Source organism: Mya arenaria, chromosome 15 (assembly GCF_026914265.1).
Source record: "Mya arenaria isolate MELC-2E11 chromosome 15, ASM2691426v1".
NCBI lineage: Eukaryota > Metazoa > Mollusca > Bivalvia > Myida > Myidae > Mya > Mya arenaria.
In genome coordinates this window covers 5066317-5087151 of record NC_069136.1, presented here as the reverse complement: position 1 = coordinate 5087151, position 20835 = coordinate 5066317, and the positions used below count along the sequence as shown (strand labels likewise).

The window sequence follows — 20835 nt, the reverse complement described above, 5'->3', positions numbered from 1 at the left end:
TAAAGATTTGTTGTATTTGACCTCTATAAAACTTCATTTGACCAATCACAGTGTTTGTAGCACGTGATGAATTGCTTCATGGTTCGCCAGAAGGCAATATTTCGCTTTAAATGAAGACAAATATTAAACAAAGATAACTTTACTATTTCTTAACCATTTTAAATGAAATATAGCGCAGTCTGCACCGCTTACAGAACCCCGTCTTTGGTCGTTACCAGAGTTGGATTGGGAGTTCAAGTTCTTAAAACACTTGGACAAACCTGACAGACCTTTTCGCAATAATGCTGCCTGATGGAGCACTGTTAAAACATTATTTTGGAAACAGGTTTGACTAAGTGTTTGAAGAAACTAATACCCCAATCAGACCCTGGTAACAAGAGGAAAGCGGGGCTCTCTAAGCGGCATAGACAGTCCTTTGTCTTTATTTTGAAGCAAAATGTTGCCTTCTGAGCCTTCGTAGCATTTATGATGTTATTTATCACATGGTATACACACACTGAATCACAAGCGTTGTTTCTCGGTACTATCAGAGGAACTCCAGAGGTGTTATGTTCATTGGAATATTGAATCCAATGTATTTCCAATTTGACTTATACAACACTGACGGTGCCACCAATTTTTGTAATGTGGTCCAAGCCATCTTACAATATATATTTTTCCACTGGCTTCCTGCCCTTGGTTAGATATCAATAATTCGCTAAATAATTCATATTATTTGGGTCATAAAATAGGAAAATAATAACGTCTCACCTTCAAAAGGTGCCAATAATTTAATGATGGCCTTTCTTTACAGCATATAAATTATCTGTATGTTAATTTGTTTATAAAATTGGGCTATTCAGTTGGATGGTTTCCTTAAAAGAAATTATTTCAAACATTTGTGACAGGTTTTTGTTCTTTATTGTCAGAATCCAACAAAAATAAATACAAGGTAATACAAAACAGACTCCATAACTACATGATATTATGAACTTAAAATGTTTCATTGATTCATTTCATTCATAACCTTTACAAAATACTGGATCTACAACGTACACACGAGTCCTACAATTCAATTTTAAGGGGAACACAACAAAGAATGGGGTGTGTTTTAGTCAATTGAAAAAATATACCAAAAATAATTATTTAAATCAGTATATCTAAAATTAGATGTAATAATGGCATGAATTTATCTGCAAGAAATAACAAATTTACTCATGATGTTCTGCAAAGCAACAGTCTTCAAGAACTTCTTTATGAACAGAATTTCATTATAATAGAGAATCTAACTTTAAAATTAAAATATGCATTTGATTTTTTTATATACCAATTTAACTATATATTCAAATAAAGACATCAGTTATTAATTTATTTTTTCATATAGTCCAACTAACCATATTAGAACGTAAAACAATCACACCAAGATATATTTAATACAGAGGAATATCAGTCATGTTCAATTACAATTGCATGGATTTACATTTCTATGAGACATTGGGACAAATCATGTATAATATAAAACATATATGGCCACAATAAATAGAAATTTTGTCTGGTGTCTCCCTACCCACTCACAAAAAATGGTGATTCTAACAAAAATACAAGGGACTCTTAAATTTTTAGCCTCTCAAATGGTCATATTTTATTATTTTTTCATTATGTTTTTAAATTATTTATGGTTTAGGGAGTAAAAAACAAACTACTTTCTCACATGTAAAAAGTTGATATGGAAATGCCAAACAAACTATAAATTAGGTGTGGCCTTATTAAATTTTTTTTAGAAAAAATGTATAATGAAATACCCTGGTAGAAAACAACTGATTTCCACTTAATATTGATGAAACGTGACGGGGATGTTGGCTATATTGTTTAAAATCAAACATATCATGGTAGAGAGTATGAATTATGTATGACAATCTCAACTTCATATGAAAATAAACAAGTTCTGTTGGAAACAATTAGATATGCACAATAAAATGTGTGGGCACACATTGGGATAGTTTTGTATATAAAACACAAAAACCATCATAAGCTTCATATTTCTATCATGAAAACATTTAACAGCAACAACAGCAGAAACAAAAACAACATCGTAATGGGATCTGAATGCTTGTTTATTGTTGTTGAGTGAAAAAGAGGAACAACTTGTCACTTGTTGTTGAGTTCAAAAGGAGAAAAGTCAAAATTTAGGAATACCACTTATAGGCCTTACTACATGTACGCATTGTCTCTGTCTCTCTCCTGTGAATATGTTTATTTAATCTGACAAAGGTTTGCATGTTATGCCAGGGCTAATAACGACACCAGTGCTAACAACAACACCATGGCTACCACAAGTGAAGATCAGAGACAACACTTGGGAAAGCAAGAACTCTACAAGCAGACGACAACTATCCTCAGTTTTAGCTGAAGTATTGCGATAGCCTTGTTGTCGGAGTTGTCCGGCTGAGTTTTGCAAACAACTTCACCATGGCTTTAAAATAAAAAAATGTCAAGATATTCAAATGAGACTTTGTATACATGTTGCTAGAGACAATACACACATGAAAAGAAAATTTCATTTCTAGCTAAAATAACTGACGTAATGCCCCTTTTTTGAAAGTAAAATAACTGGCAAGTAGAGGGCCGGCGTTTGCTACCCGTCGCTATTGATTTCTCAAGTTTGTAGGGGTATGACTCAACAATTACTGAAGCCAAGGTCATGAACCTAGCTCCATGTGAGAATTGTCAGGTAACATGTTTACAGTACCAAGTTTCATTGAAATATCTTTAACATTATTTTAGTTATACCCAAGGTTTCAGTCAACCGAGTTTCATATATGTTTATTAATGTTAAGTTATGGGTACAGTTTAGTTATGGATACAGTTTACACTTTTGTATGTAAATACTGAGACTGTGACAAAATGAATAATCTCAAAAATGAATTAGCATTTGAACTACCCTTAAATACTGTAATATGAATACTATAAAAGCAACACTCATAGCTGTGATAAGGATTGGATGTTTTAGTATAACAGTTCATCTGTGTATGAAACATTTGGTCAGTGCATGAATAGTGAAGTCCATAGAACTTCATGATTATGAGTGCACTTACTTTTGTTTTCATACACAGATGGACCACAATTATAAACTATTCAATGTTAATATTTACACTCATTATATTGCCAAACTACTGTAGGATAACCCATCTACAATGCTGAAAAAATAACGCTTCCAAGATGATCAAACGTTTTAAAGATTCAGCTGATTCAACAACCGCATCAACAATAACGTCACTTGTTTCATCATCCTCTCAACCATCATTTTATTACGATCAACGGTATTCCGAAGATATTGCATTCATCTGAATATGAATGCAACTGAAACAAAATGTGTTCATCTAAGGAAGCGCATGAGGTGTATAAATATTTCCACTAATCACAGTTAAGGAAACACAATCTTAAAATAACATCAAAACACTTATAACTGAGGTGTTAAAAAAAATAAGGTTTGATTTGTATAAATGAAAACCTTCAAAGACAGAACAATGTTAAAATTATCTTTGAGCAAAAATAAACATCTTTGGCTTGGACGGACACAAAACAATATAAATGCTTCATATAACCTTGAATTATTATGAAATTATAATAAAATGCATGACTTATGTTTATTCTTACATTGTGAGGTAAATTAATTTCAATGTCACATAATACAGTCGTGCTGTCACCTTTGGATGACTAAATTACTACATTCAACCTACTTATATTTCAAACGTTAATACAAAACAATTGCAATTGATCAGAGAATGTAAACTAAAATACTATTCTATTCAGTGTCCCATAAGTTTATCAACAATCATGACAAGTGAATGTATCAAAATACAATATTTCCATCATGATGACATACTTATGTAAGAGGCACGTCTGAATAAAGCAAACAAATTGTTACAATGCTCGGGGGAAGGTGAAATACAATTTCCAATTTCACCTGCCACCCTCATATGTAATTTTCAAACCCTATAAAAAGGACAAAAATCTTCTTAATTAATAGCATCTAAAGTCAGACTAGATACTTAAACAAAGCAATTTGTATGTTGAAAGGACCTTGTAATTATGATTGAAACTGACCCCTAACAATAAGTGTAACTGGAATTTGCTATCTTTTATAATTGGAAAGGCCAAGATGCCAACATGCACTCTTGCATGTGTAAGTTTGTTGCGTGGTCACCCAAGCCGAACAAATGGGTTTCTCCCGAGTACTTCAGCGAGAGTGATTATATATAAAGTTGTTATTACTTGTTTCACAATTGTTGTAAAATAAGTGAGTTTAAACTAAACAATCAAGTACTCTTCATACACATCAAGGTCAAGGACATTTGATCATAAATTAACATGCACATATCACAGTTGCCATGGCAACAAAAATATCACTTGTGTACAAATGATAATTTATTATAAAGTGTCTGTCTATCTCCAAGATGACTATACACCAGCGCATCACTATTCGACCCTTTGAAAATCTTCAATATCCAAAACATCTGTGATGAGATGTCTTATCCTGAGCTGAACATTCTGTAAAACAAGAGTATAGTCATATACAACAGTACAATATAATAATGTTTGTACATAAAAAATAAGAATAACTAGAAATGTGTCCATAGGACACGGATGCCCCCACTTCGTTTTTTTGTCACAGAAAATAAGCCATAATGATTTTTGAAGTATTTTTGGCAAAAAAGGGCCGTAACTCCTAAATGACTAAAGCGATTTCCATGACTATCAAACTTGATCAAGATATTATGGTCACAAACATGTGTTTAAAGTTTGGTGAGGATTGGACAAACAGTTTTCAAGAATTAGATCGGAAACAATCTTCGGGACGTATTTTTCAAGTCTTTTTTTGCAAATAAAGGGCCGTAACTCCTAAATGACAAAAGCGATTTCCATGGCTATCGAACTTGATCAAGATATTATGGTCACAATCATGTATGTAAAGTTTGGTGAGGATTGGACACCTACTTTTCAAGAATTAGATTGGAAACATATATTTTTGAAGTATTTTTGGCAAAAAAGGGCCGTAACTCCTAAATGACTAAAGCGATTTCCATGACTATCGAACTTGATCAAGATATTATGGTCACAAACATGTGTTTAAAGTTTGGTGAGGATTGGACAAACGGTTTTCAAGAATTAGATCGGAAACAATCTTCGGGACGTACGTACGTACGGACAGACGTACGTACAGACAAGGGCAACCCTATATGCCGCCACTTTGTGGGGGCATAAAAATATTACTTCTTAAAATAATATAATACTTTTTTTAAATGATTTGGAGATATATCAGCAGTGAATAAGCAAGTGTTAATGACAGCAATATTTGTAATAACGCAATATTTCAGTATTTTATAAATATTAAGATAGAAACAATATTTGAAAGCAATACAGTTGTCTGGAATACCCCTCCTTTTTTATTACTTTTAAGTCAGGCTTAAATATTAAAATATGGAAATCCTCACCCACCCGAAAAAACACATTCATAGCGATTCCATAAAACCCAATACCCACAAAATATAAATCTTGTGCAACCTGCTGTCTTTTCATATTCAGAAGTCTAGAAAATGCTCCATGTCTTTTTCTGGAGCGGGCGGGGCTTTCTGCCAGTCATCCTCGGAGTATGTGTCGAAATTCTTTGTGTCACCTTCATGGGTCACCTTTGGTATGATGGGGGGCTGGAAAATACCAAGGCAAATATAAACAAAATGAGAGTGCACAATTTTTTTAGAATTAAGCTCACTCAAGTGATTTTGAAACCTGTTTTGATGTTTCCCATTTACTTATATCATTACACATTTTTGAAGTTCATTGTTAATATTGGTCATTCTCCAAAGTTTCGTAGCCCATCACTTTAGAAAAGGGGGCTATTATCTGTTTGCAAATGTCGGTAGGTCAGCCAGTAGATTAAGTCTTGTGTGGGCACTAAATTGACAATGATTTGACCTAGGACCATGAAACTTCAGTGGTGGGTTGCCCTTAACCAGTAGATAGCCCTTAATGTTTTTAGAGTCAGTTAGTTAAAGGCCAGGTCACAAACAATATGTTGAAAGAAAACTTTATTGGCAGAAGTTTGACCTTGGACTATAATCCTTTGGTGGTGGGTTGCCCTTGACCAGTTCATGACTGATATTGCTTTTTGGGTCAGTAGGTAAAAGGTTATAATCAACAGTGTTATAAAAATTTCTTCTGAAAATAGCTCAAAAATGGTTTGACTGAGAACCATGTAGGTAATCTAGGTGGTATGTTACCAATGACAAGTTGATTATCTACATTGTTTTGGGGATCAGTAGGTCAAGGTCACTGTCCTGATCAACATTGTTACAAAACATTGCCTGCATAGTTACTTGAATATGGCTGGACCTAGACCAATTAAACTTCATTGGAGGGTTGCCTTTGACCAGAACAATCCCACTACAACAAAATGAAATATAAATTATACTACTGTAATATGTAAGCAATAGTCAATAATAGAATATACTTGTTACATTGAAAGTAGCCATTCCAGCGAAATCTTTTTTCATTATTTATTTACTTTTCCTTCTGTTTATGTTACTCATTATGTGCTTCAAAATAGGTTTCTAAAATAGGTTTCATTTAATAGTCCACTTTCGTGAATATCTTTAGCTTGTCTATATTTCTGTTTAACCTTGGCCATAAATCAGATACTGTTTGAGATATTAAAATGAAACTTGGTACACATGTTGCTAGAGACTTTAATGTACATGTATAATAAGGTAAATAACTCTTGCTTCAATAATTGTTAAGTTCTGCCCCTTCCTCAACTGAAATGAACAGACCAACATTGGAATTTGCTCCGTATCTGTCTTATTGCAACTGTGAAACATCTTCTTGCTTTCACCATTTCATGTTTTCCAGGAAGTGAAAAAAAAATCCTGTCATTACTGTTAAAAGGATTCTTAAATTATATGACAGGTTTTTGCTTTGCATCTCAAAACAGAAAACTATATTGAAAACCTAAGATTTTTTAATAAAATTTGCTGAATTTACTGGAAACACTCCTATTGTTTTAAAATTATTTAATATCCAAGAGGCTAATTTATTTATTTAAATCTGGCAAACAACAATTTGCAAGTATTGAGCATTTACAGAGGAATTCTTATTTCTTATTTTCAACGTACATGTGATTAAACGAGCAGACTAGTTTCGCATTATGTGGCATGCAGGCAGATCTAGATGTGTAACAAAATTTAACCTGTTCATTCAACAAGAAATGGTTAAATATACAGAAGACAATTATAAGTCAATGTTGGCTAAAAAGATAATGTAAATAAAACAAATCCCATAAAACTGTAAGCAGGGAGTTGATTTCATACACCAAAAATTATGATGGTTTTCTAAATAATCAGAATAAATTCTTTATTTGTGAGATGAATAATTGTTAAGGTTATTTTTGAGCATCAAAAATCTGAGTGTTTTCATCAAATCCCTGTTGTACATAAAATAGCAAGCTGGAAGAAAAAAATCCTGAAAACTAGCCGTGGCTCAGTTTCAATATGAGGAATTCGTGCCCAAAGCTTGGTTAAAGGACTTAGACCCCTTTTGTAATTGTTTCCATTTACATTCATTTCAAGGTACTACATACTGTTTTATATGCAAATGTGCAAACAATCTTTACAACTGTACAATATTCCAAATTAAAAAGCTCTCAATCCTTATTTCAAGATTTATGCTAAACTTTAGAACCCCTGTTAAATTTAATAGTCTACTGATACTTTGACTTATCAGAACAGCTATAAGGTTTTTTGTTGTTTTTTGTATCTTCTGAAGAAAAAACAGGGTCAGTCAATACCATATGTAACCCAATTTTGATGATATTGAATGATTTCTTCCATAGCCTCATTTATACAAAAATGGTTGGTCCTCTATGAGGACAAAGAAGGCATAAAATTGATGATTGAGTGAAACCTGCCCGGAAAGGTCAAAGTCCCTAAGACTACTGGGGATACCAGGCAAAACAAAATAATATCAACAAATCTCTAAAGGTCTTTGAAACTAGATTTTTTAGTTTTACAATTTTAATTGTTATGATTATGAATGATAATGATGCATATCTTTTGTGGACAAATACTTGAAATAAATCTTCTAGTTTGAAAGACGAAACTAAACACTAATCTAGACAATCCATATTAAATTATACCAAGAATATTACAAAGCATTGGTAGGTGTTGCTAGTCATGCAAGGAAAAGCTTAAAGGAAATAAACCAAATAGTAAAAAAGGGTTTGAATGACCATGAAGACAATAAAGAGAACCATCTTAATTCACAAACACTGACTTCCAATAGCTAAGTCTAAACCCATACTGCAATTTGTTTTAATTAACAACCATTCTGACATAACAAAAAAGCTTGTTGCCTCTCCAAACTTAGTGCGAGAGTGGAGGGTACTATGGCTTGATCAGGTTTTGAAAAATATAGAAAAATAAAAGAAAGCAAAGATTAGAACAAATATCTCACATGATTCTGAGGGCTGAAATATCTGGATTATTAAAAGAAGATTTTCAAACCTGGCATTTTGAGATCTGGATTTTAACTTTTGTTTGACTAACCATGCATGTTTAACCCACTCACCCACAGGGTACAGAAACAAATTATTTTTATTTTTTTCAAGCCTTTACAGTATATATATAGAAAAATAAGTTGTTTTCATCCCCTGTGCCTTTACCATTCCAACACTTACTGAGGCAACACAATTATATAGATTCCCTAATTATAAAGTTTCTTTTCTGTATTAATGGTCATAAAAACAAAGAAGAAACATAACTCTGATCTAGCTGAATGCCTAAACACTAAATCATATCAAAATAAGGGAGGTAATTTGTATATTCAGGGGAGCCAAATCTTCATCTACTCACTGCTACACAGGTGCTATAGTTTGAGATATCGCCATCGTACATAACTTCTGGAACTATGGGAGGCTGAAAATCAAACTTTAACTCAAGAAAAACATGAAAAATCTATCATTATGTGTAATAAGGCACACTCTTATAGATAAATAATATCAATGTGTCTAATACTACAACATGACTACCAATGTACAACAAATATTTTCTTCATGATTTTAAAACATGTAATGAACACTCTACCTATTTAAATATAGAAAGCAGTTTTTGCTAAATAAAGAACAGTGCATGAGAGAAGGGGAAGCACTGAAATAGTCAGACAATAATAAAGCTTGAACATAATGTTCCACATCAATAGAATACAATAAATATTAAATAGTAGATTGGAAAAAATACAAAGGGGACGGAACATACATGCTTGCATCACAACATCTTTTAAAGGTCCATCAGCTTTGTGACATGGGTTAATATTTATATAAATTAACTTTACCAACATGCATATATCAAAAGAAATTATAATGAAAGGGGGATAACTCTATATCCCTCACTTTATTTGTTAAGACCAGCAGCTCTTATAAAAACAAATATGTACAATATTCATTCAAAAAAGGGGTAACTCTAGACTTCAGCTGGAAAAGGCAGCAACTCTGAATAGCATAAAAATTATTAATCAAAATGGGAATAAGTATGAAATTATTTTTTCAAGGGAAACTCTGAAAGACATCTGTTGAATGCCCATTCACAAGGGCAGCAACTCCTGTACTCACTAAGACAGCTGATTCATAGTTGGAAATGTCTCCATCATGTAGAACTTTGGGCTTGATAACTGGCTGCAAAATGGCGATCGAGAAGAAAGAGGTATTTCATCTCATATTTTTAATATCATTTATTTGAATTGGCTACAAACCCACACATTTTCTGTTTTGCCTTACACACACCTCCTTGCTCTCCCACCTCATTGAACTCACATTTCCTCAATTTTTTTCTCAAAATAGTCACTTATTTCTTGGTACCTTTGTTACAAGATGTTTTCAAAGAAACACAAAAACAGTTTTTCATATGTTAAAGCAAGCCCTACAAGCATTTTGTTCGTTGTTAACAGAATTAGTGAAATTTAATTTATATTTATAGTTTTGTTTTTACTTCTTACATAATTATGTAAATTTTTAAATGAAATGAAAGAATGCCATTTGATTTAACATCTTAAGATCTTTCCTTTATTACATTACATATGAATCGGTGTGCTTTAATTGGTTGGTTTTTGTAAGGCTTTGTTTAGTTCTTGGACTAGGAAGATTGTTTTCGAGAAATGGAGTTGACAATTAGCATAAATTTAAATAAACAGTAGGGTCTCATTACAGGAACTTTAAAGCTTTAGATTAGGCATCCAAAATTGGTCCAATACCATAATTGATCATTGGATATTATTGGTAAAGCCATTACGATCAGTTCTTGATTGTGCAATAAAAATCAAAACTTCATAAAAAAAATTAAAGTTACTGAAAGGAAAAATTTAAGAAAAACAAGCTGCATTTGGATGTTTACAAACATACTTTAACTTAATAATTGAGTTTTGCTTATAACAAAACCGTTTTTCAATGATATGTTTGATTTTTAGCTGAATGCAAAATTACATTAATTGTTGTGCTACACATTTTTTTTTATTTTTTGAAAAAAATCTCCACCCAGCGATAATATAATTCCAAACTTTTACAATAGATATATAATCAGCAACCTCAGTCTTTTACAATCTATTTTTGACAATACTCAATCATTGTATTATCCCTTATTTGGATGTATCTTCTTACTCTTGCAATGTTGTGACTTAGTGTCATCTTTATTATCGACTTTTCATATTAACTATATTTATTACACATTGTCTGCGATCGCGTCCTTGACCATTTAATTAGCGTTCCTACTATCATGTTTGTTCATCTGCTATCTAATGTAACATGACAGAGACTAAAACAATAAGATAATGGGTAATTAGGAGGCAAGTTACAGACATAGGCGTTACAAATATCATGTACACCTACTCCTCATTAATTACTGATTGCATTTTGTGGTAATTCCTGCTCCAAATACTATACACATGTATGTCATTATATTTCTCAAGCTTATTCGAAAGAGACACAAGACGTCAGGTCTATTTCTATATTTTCTATCATTCCGAAAGAGGGCTTCGGAAGAACGATATGCATTCAAAGTATCAAGATTTGATTGAGACCTTGTGCTGATTGTTCAGAACTTTGTTACAGTAAACAACGTTGTGAACGGAATCGTTTTTATCTTTTAAATATATAAAAAATGAAATACTTTACACATAAACTGCACTTTTAAGATTAAACTCTTTTTATTACCTTACATATGAAGAAATATTTGCATAAACCGACTTGACAAACAAATTTCTTATTTGTCTGATGTCATGGATAATAAAAACCATCCTGTATGACTGATTTCAATTAATCTAATCTAATCCTATAAATTAACTGCCTAATACGCCATTGTGGACTTCAATGGAATTAAAAAAACTTGGGTAATCCTCTCTTTTAAGTATTTGTAAACAAACATCTTTTATTTCTTCAATAGGAAGGCTTGTCTTTGACTTGTATGTACTTCTACAAATTACAATGATCACACTATTAATTTATAAACCATTAAATACAGACCATAAATCTTTAATACCAGGAAGCTTCTTTAAAAAAGAAAAGAAATAATAATACACATTAAATTATCTTTTCTTATTGAAATAAATTAGCATTTGAGGATGGACTTTCCTGGTAACAATTAACTTTTTTTTTCAAAGCACTTTAAACTGAGAAAAATTTCTTTCTGCCAAATACTAAAAAAGTACTTCCTTGACAACATCTAAACAAAGTAGTGAAAGCCGATATTAGAATGGAGTATGGTCCGTGCACACGTAGACTATAGAAAATGGAGTGAAATACAGCTTTTATAATGGGCCTGTTTCATCCACTTATAAGTGATAAAAATTTAAATTCTTATTTTTTATTTTTTGTCTTGGAAAGAGCAAATTTTTGTGTAAATATCTTCAAACCAGTGATAAAAGACTGCTGACAAAAGATCAGATTGCATATTTTCATATTTCCTTCCAAAATTAATGTTTTATGGCTTAAACCGTTACTTACAGTAGAGAAAAATGCATTAAACATCAATTTTTAAACTTTAATATAAAAATCTGTGATCTGATATTTTGTCAGCCGTCTTATAACACTGGTTTACATGCATTTTCGCAAAAATTGGCTCATTCAAAGATAAAAAATAAAAAAAGTTGTTAAAACATTCAATCTGTGAGAGTGCAGCTTTAATAATGAGCATAATAAGATCAAGCATTTTCATAAATTATTAAGTCAACAACAAAAATTATATAAAACCAAATCAGCCAAATAACATTGTCTAAACTGATATATGAAACTTTTAATTTCAAAATATACATTAAAAATTCTAAGAAGAAGTGTTTTTGAGAAGTTATCACAGGACAGGTTTGTTAACAAGATTTTGTCAAAATTGCTTGTCTATGATTAATGTTGAATCCATTTAAGTGACAAGAAAGCAAAATAATTTGACCACAAAATGATCATTGGGTTTAGTAAGTTAAGAGTACTAGAAATAAATGCCTGTACTATCATTGCTGCCATTACGTAATTGATAAAACAGACCCAATAGACATGATAGCGGGATGTCACTGAAAGTGAAAAGTATGTGAAAAATCAAGCCACCTAAATCGTGATATTAATTACCACAAGAAAATTATAATAAGCCTTATTTTGCAGAAAATACCTACCGTGAGTTTTCGATTTAAGACATCTTCCCAATCGACCGATTTGAACCATTTATGCTTCTTTATGTCTTCCGCACCATTCTGAAAATAATTTTTAATGTTAAGACATTTTGATTATTAGTATAAGACCTCTTTAAATAGTTGTAATTTTTTTCCTGTTGACCAATGAGTCAACTTTTGTTCGAGATTTTCTTAACAATCAGATAATTGATCAAGAATGATTGAACATGCTACACATTTGTTTTGGTGTCTTGTAATTGTGAAAAAACATGTTGTGAGGCAAATATTCCAGACTGGACTCGTATGCTTTGTGCATTTGGCGGTGATCAAACCCAAGAACACTCAGCACTGCAGCACTGAATGGTGGACACTACTGCTGCGCCATAAAAGCTATCTCAGTAGTGAGGCAGTATAAGCGATACTGTATATCCGTTACCTGGTGACATTTATCAATTTTCATGTTCTTTATGGCCATTAAAGACCTAAATACACCACCAAGGTCATGTCCACCTGACCTTTTCTTCAAAACAAAAGACAAGCTCAAGTCGTTTTCAAGTTTGAAGTTAAAAAGGTTATGCTAAACCTTGGTCTTCTTAACAAACCGTCATGTATGTTTCACCCACTTGGGAAAAACAGGACAATAGCATAAATGCATTCCTTGTAATCCCATCATTATACGGATGTAATTTTGATGAGAGTGTGGCTTGTTTGTGGTGTTTGTATTTGTGTATGTGGTGTAAGTTTGTTTGTGGTGTTTGTATTTGTGTATGTGGTGTAAGTTTCTATGTGGTGTTTGTATTTGTGTATGTGGTGTAATTTTGTTTGTGGTGTTTGTATTTGTTTATGTGGTGTAAGTTTGTTTGTGGTGTTTGTATTTGTGGTGTTTGTACTTGTAATTGTGGTGTAAGTTTGATTGTGGTGTTTGTATTTGTGTATGTGGTGTAAGTTTGTATGTGGTGTTTGTATTTGTATGTGTGGTGTAAGTTTGATTGTGGTGTTTGTATTTGTGTATGTGGTGTAAGTTTGTATGTGGTGTTTGTATTTGTGTATGTGGTGTAAGTTTGATTGTGGTGTTTGTATTTGTGTATGTGGTGTAAGTTTGTTTGTGGTGTTTGTATTTGTATGTGTGGTGTAAGTTTGTTTGTGGTGTTTGTATTTGTCAATGTGGTTTAAGTTTGTTTTTGGTGTTTGTATTTGTGTATGTGGTGTAAGTTTGTTTGTGGTGTTTGTATTTGTGTATGTGGTGTAAGTTTGTTTTTGGTGTTTGTATTTGTCAATGTGGTGTAAGTTTGTTTTTGGTGTTTGTATTTGTCAATGTGGTGTAAGTTTGTTTTTGGTGTTTGTATTTGTGTATGTGGTGTAAGTTTGTTTGTGGTGTTTGTATTTGTCAATGTGGTGTAAGTTTGTTTTTGGTGTTTGTATTTGTGTATGTGGTGTAAGTTTGTTTGTGGTGTTTGTATTTGTGTATGTGGTGTAAGTTTGTATGTGGTGTTTGTATTTGTGTTTGTGGTGTAAGTTTGATTGTGGTGTTTGTATTTGTGTATGTGGTGTAAGTTTGTATGTGGTGTTTGTATTTGTGTATGTGGTGTAAGTTTGTATGTGGTGTTTGTATTTGTGTATGTGGTGTAAGTTTGTATGTGGTGTTTGTATTTGTGTTTGTGGTGTAAGTTTGTATGTGGTGTTTGTATTTGTGTATGTGGTGTAAGTTTGTTTGTGGTGTTTGTATTTGTATATGTGGTGTACGTTTGTTTGTGGTGTTTGTATTTGTCAATGTGGTGTAAGTTTGATTGTGGTGTTTGTGTATGTGGTGTAAGTTTGATTGTGGTGTTTGTATTTGTGTATGTGGTGTAAGTTTGTTTGTGGTGTTTGTATTTGTATGTGTGGTGTTAGTTTGTTTGTGGTGTTTGTATTTGTCAATGTGGTGTAAGTTTGTTTTTGGTGTTTGTATTTGTGTATGTGGTGTAAGTTTGTTTGTGGTGTTTGTATTTGTGTTTGTGGTGTAAGTTTGTATGTGGTGTTTGTATTTGTGTATGTGGTGTAAGTTTGTTTGTGGTGTTTGTATTTGTATATGTGGTGTACGTTTGTTTGTGGTGTTTGTATTTGTCAATGTGGTGTAAGTTTGTTTGTGGTGTTTGTATTTGTATATGTGGTTTAGGTTTATTTGTGGTGTTTGTATTTGTCAATGTGGTGTAAGTATGTTTTTGGTGTTTGTATTTGTGTATGTGGTGTAAGTTTGTTTTTGGTGTTTGCATTTGTGTATGTAATGTTTATATATTTGTGTCTATTGTTCATTGTCATTTGGGCCCTTGCCTTGTGCCCCTAAACAGGCATTATTTTTTAATGTTCGACTACTGGGCTTGTCCCTGTATTTTTCATTGTATTATTGAATTAATTTTGCGTGGGGTGTCTTTGTTTCTATAGTTTTTGATTAAAAGCTATTCAAAGCTTTGGTTGTTTATGTTGTGACAACTATCAATAAATTTAAATAATTTTACACAAAACTTAGCTCCTCACACAGAGCAGCTTATAAAAAGCTTGTTATAATTATTCGGTTTCAAATAGAAGTCCAGTGCCAAATTGTATTACAGAGTATTTTTAAATCCCTTCTTTAAATCAGACTAACCTAAGCTTAACATTGGTTGACATTTAAATTTGGAGACAGTTCATTAAACTAGAAATGTTGTTTTTTAAGCAACTGACCGCATTCCTTGTAACAACAAGGATATTTGCCTTTAAAGAGATGAATAACCCCAAATACAATCTGGACACGATGATGTGCATGCTCTTTTTATATTTTGATACTTGTCCATAAACAAGTTTATAATTTTAAAATGCCAAAATCCCTGGCTACCACAGAATAGGTTTTAAAAAGTTGTTTCTGAACTTACCTTCATATTTCCTAGCCGCTTTGTCCGGTCTGGCACCAACAACTTCTTAATGAGATCCCTGAAAACAATAACATCAAATTTGCTGTGGCGGAAAATTTTAGGCAGCATGCATCTGACTTGCGTTGCCATTCGTAAGATGGTCTTACCTATGGATGAACCTAGAACAATCAATCAGTCTAGTAATATATTTAAGGATTTCTCTCCCTTGACCATGGATTTGAACCTGGGTTGTGAGGATGGAGGGTGCAGGTTTTTGGCTCAGTATATACCATTAAATGCTGTTGGTTACAATTGAAAATTTGTAGCCGAATAAGGGGCCAGGGTAAAGCCTGAATAGTATAATACTAAGTTTCTCCACAGTTACATCCCTTACTTTTGCTGAATTAGAACCTTGCGGAAATTGTGAAGGATATGGATAAAGGATATATAATAACTCAAAAATTAAACATAACCACAGAATTAGACATTAGTTTTTATTTAGTTAACACATGTCGTTGGCATGCTGCTTGGGTTTTTTCCTCCTATTGTCTGACTACGGCATAACCCAGCAGAGTAAACATTGTGATTATTATGGTATCTATGTAATTTTCCTTTGTCTCGGTTTACTATTTTTATGTGCCATGCAAAAATGCAACATGTTCGTAATAGAATGTGGCATGCCAGTATTATATATGTTTCAGTATTTTTGTAACAAATCTCAGGACAATTCTTTAATAAATGTTTTTCTCTTTGACATCATAATTGTAAAAAAAACACACCAAAATGTAAAAAAAAATATAGTCATAGACCGTGCTCGAAGCAGTGTCGCCAAAATTGCAGTCCAGTGTTGTATCCACTGTGCTACGAAGGCTTACCCTAGACGGTTGGTCATATCTAAGCTATATACCTAACTTGATAATATCACGTGATAACATCGACCCAACAATAACGCATAAGGAATGAATTCTACTGGGTAGACATACCTAGTAATCTTTTTTAATGGAAAAATACGAAAAAACTGCGAAAATAAATTAATTGTAAACTATGTAGTACTTCAGTTAGTAAGTTTCAATGCATTGTACACATCGATACCAAGTTTATGTCAGTTTTTGACAATTTTTTTTAATTTTCTATTTCATCATACAGAGTGCAGCCCCTTTAAGTCAATTCAGTATATTTGGGGAAAATGTGAATAAATATATGTATAGTTATTTTTTGTTATTTCTCACATCATAAAATAATTGATACGTTAAAACTTTGGTTTGGTTTTGGGACATTGAATGATCGTGGCCTTTGCTCTGCCCAAACACTAGTGAATTCTGATTCAAGGGCATGATCAGTTTAAAGCCTGTCAATGGACTTCACATATCAAAAAGAATGCTGACTGCCACCATTAGCGATAAGAGCGCATTCTTTTTCATATCAACGTGGAACTTACTAAAAAGGAGCTGATTCATACATCCCCCAAAAAGCAATGCAATGCAGTTTGCAAGGGTTTCACATGAACTGGCCAATAAAATCATAGCCTTAAAATAGGCTTTTTTAAGTGCCTAAACCTTACTGTTTGGAATCACTCCTGGGCAAAAGGAATTGACTGTATCTTCATTCTTAAAACAGGCATTATGATCATGCTTTTATTAGCTGGTTGACAAGTACACTTTGCATAAGTTTATTTGCAAACTGTAATAAACAATGATCAAGGCTAGTGATGTTCTACACCAAATCCCCACCATTCATCGTTTTGTTACAAGGATTTCTCATTCTAATCTTGTAAACCATAATGATAAGCTAATATTACAATGTAGACCATTTCAATTAATAAAGTCTTTATAGTGTATATTGTATAAATTATTATACTATAACATTTAAATAAGCGTTCAAATGGCAAATCAAAAGTTTAAAGAGTTCCTTTTCACATTCATACATGTACTACTTATAAATATCCTAAAACTTGTTAATGTTTTTGTTTACATACAATGTACCTACATAATAACTAAATTAAAACTTATAAGTCAAGTGTTCAATGAAAATCTGTTTACAAGGCTGGTATTTTATGAGCATGCTGTCCACAATCCCAGTTTAATACAATTGGATTAATTCCATGTGTCCGAACTGCATGCACTTGCCCATTGTGAAATTTTAGCAACCCCAAACACATAATCGGACAGGCTTGAAATATATATAGAAATATTGGAAAAGCTTTGCAAAAACTCAATTTATGACCTAGAATGCACAGAAACATTGTCACGAAGCAAAACATGAAAAATGAAACTTTTAAGTCAATCTCTGTTCATTTTGTTTACATGGAAATTAATCAATTTAACAAAGCCAGTATTTCATAGATTGCATAATAAAATAATAAATTTAGAGGGGTGAAAGTGAAAAGGTTATATCTTCTTCTTTATTTTTTATGTCACTTAGAACCTTTTCGCATTCACGGTCACCCTCGAATTTCAAAACATTTGTTTCCATAGAAATGGAAAAATATGCCAATATTGAAATGAAGTTATATTATTATAAAATGTTATTTCTACTTAAAAACCAATATATGTGTATATGTTCTTCTGTATTCTTTTTGTGGACACATGGTTTCTGTTTTAAAATCTGAATGTGAATGACTGATGCATCAGCAGACTCAGACAGCGGAATACTGGCTTTAATTCTAATTCAAAATTGTGTAGAATTAAAGAGCACATTTCAATGTTATTATCACATTTTCTGTTAAAAAACAACAGAAATAGAACATGTATTTAAAGATATTTAAGTTGATACTGATTGTACTCCCAGGGGGTGGGGGATCTAAAACTGAGTGAGAAAAATACTCTGTACACTACATGATGGTGGGGCATGGTTTATACATCACACCAATCATTGTCAGCATGCTGCTGGAGTGTATTTTTCTGATTGATGTTTCTACCCCCTCAAAGATTCAATTTCACAACATATTGTTTCTCCACCTGGTAGAACCCACATTGCTAGCACTAATTTACCTGATTTTTTTGCAATGGAATGCATTTTAGTGCTTTGGCAATTGTTACCACTATAATTGTTTATTGCTCCTATAATAAAGTATGATGATATTGCAGATATTTCTGACGTATGTATTAATAATGTATTTCACATTTCTAGGCTGCTTGCAGTAATATGATTCTTTCTGTTTCAGGCATAAATTATTAAAATCAATAGTAATGCACCTATCAATATTTTGCCCTACAGAGGGGGTGGCAGACATTACAGAGGACATTATGCAGTGGGGGATTCCTGACAGGACCCGGTGAAAACACTCCTTTAAACTTCCAATGCTGAGCATGATTATACCTATTACACCAGTGTCAGATGTCAAATTGTCACATTTAAGCCTGCAAATCCTTCCACGGTTAAAAGTTTTCCGGGCTTGCTCAAATTCAAAATTTTATTTAGCAGGACTGGTTGTTGTTGTTTTTCTTTATGGCAAGCACTAGTGTAATGATTCCGACTCGTTCATCCAAAAGTTCAATTTTAATGACCTAAGTGTACGTCTGCACAATGCAAGGTTATACAGTTCATTTCCACAACTCAAGGGACATAAGTTAACGGTCCGATTTAAAGTGTTGTTTTTCCAAAACCCATGATATTGTAAATCTGTTCATTAAAAAACAGATTTTCAACATAATTATACCAGAATCACATCATTAATGGTCAGATATTTAAACATGAATGCTTTAACCCAGACATAGCGACTACAGGCATATTTGGTAAAATATATATCTGCAGTCAACCAAACAAGGTTTCAAAGTCCCAGTTTTATTTGCTTAATTAGATGAAATGTTCCAGGTCATGTGTACCTTAAGGTACCATTATACAGAGGTTAAATGAGCCTAGGCTATTAGTTATTCTATTATTGAAACCAAGGGCAACCCAAGATATATATTTTATGTCTAAAAGGTTGTGTTCCTGGCTGCATGCCGATATACCGGTAACAGGAGGATTGATAGGACTTGCAATAATTGCTTTTTACTGCATGGCTGATAAGGGCACAATGCAGATCTTATGCCAATGCCAAAACAGGGCTGACTTAACTAGCCCTTCACATTGGTTTATAATAGTCAACCTAAAAATATCCTCTTCATAAACTAATGTGCAAGCAGTGCTGGGCCTACCGCATACCTAAATTTTGTCTCCTACTTACTTTGCCACTGGGTCTATGTGCCGAGGCCAGTCAATTTTCCCTGCCAAGATTTTTTCATAAATGCCAAATGGTTGATCGTCAAAAAATGGTGGAAACCTGCAAGAAAAAAGTGTGTTGTTGTTTTAGATTGTATTTAATCAGAAAAATTCTTATACAACAGCAACTTTATGTACATATATATCAATCACAATTTAATAGAGAGCATTCTGCAAATGCGAGAAGGTACCATAACATTCTACATTTTAATAACATTTCGTTTATTCTGGCAATTAAGCTGCAATCTCGCCAACTTGACAATTTTTTCATTTTTTGTCTCAGAATCAGCTGATTTGGCATCAGTGTTTTCAAATCAGTCATATAGGATAACACACAATAGAACAGATCTTAATTGTTTGGAAAACTTAAGAAATGTTTATTTTTCCTTTAATCGTAAGTATCGCTTTTAGCCATAAAACACCAATTTCGAGCGTCAATATTAAAAACTGCGATCTGATCTTTTAACAGCAGTCTACCGATTCAGACATTTACACAAATTTGGCTCATTCCAAAAATTCTTTTTTAAAAGTTTGTCAAAACGGTCAATCTGTTAGAGTGCAGCTTTTAAAACTCCACAAGAATATGCTGTATTTATTGCAACAGACCATAAAAAAGATATTCATTTAGAAAAAGAATTACTGTTAAAGCAAAGAATTAAAGGCCTGTAATATAACTGATTTACTAGAACATGATGTATACAGTCATAGTAGTGCCAAGAAACACAACAGTAAAAGCTGACAACAGACACAACACCGTCACAAAGCGCAAATCATCATGTGAATGCATGCAACTTTCCAGGCTGCGAGAATAGTACTGCATTATACATAACATTCATCAATCCAACATGTGGTAATTATGTCCTTGTTAATTGGACTCATACATTGTTTTATATTTCTTCTGTTTTTGTGTTACAACATACCTAATAATATAGAAGCAAAAAAATATACTAATCATTTCGGCTTATTCGAGGAGATAATGAAAGAAGGGGAAAAGACCAACAGAAATATGTATAATATTCTGACAACATTTTTTAAAGACAGTCTTAGAATGTGCATAAATACCACGTCAGTGTTGTTGGTATTCTTGTCT

General features: G+C 32.6%; 1 protein-coding gene across 4 annotated transcripts in view; it reads right to left on the bottom strand.

Annotated features, from left to right (window-relative positions):
• Nucleotides 1-883: 883 nt before the first annotated feature.
• Nucleotides 884-20835, bottom strand: part of LOC128219764 (cAMP-dependent protein kinase catalytic subunit PRKX-like) — a 36773-nt gene continuing 16821 nt past the window's right edge. For 2 of the 4 annotated variants that reach the window (XM_052927728.1, XM_052927727.1), the window contains exons 5-11: nucleotides 19711-19806; nucleotides 15564-15621; nucleotides 12679-12756; nucleotides 9641-9703; nucleotides 8886-8948; nucleotides 5545-5687; nucleotides 884-4530 (exon numbers count right to left, since the gene is read on the bottom strand). In XM_052927728.1, coding sequence (XP_052783688.1) covers nucleotides 5562-5687; nucleotides 8886-8948; nucleotides 9641-9703; nucleotides 12679-12756; nucleotides 15564-15621; nucleotides 19711-19806 — 484 coding nt within the window. In that variant the 3' untranslated portion in view covers nucleotides 884-4530; nucleotides 5545-5561. The remainder of the gene's footprint in view (nucleotides 4531-5544; nucleotides 5688-8885; nucleotides 8949-9640; nucleotides 9704-12678; nucleotides 12757-15563; nucleotides 15622-19710; nucleotides 19807-20835) is intronic. The other 2 variants (XM_052927729.1, XM_052927730.1) reach the window with 2 other exon arrangements.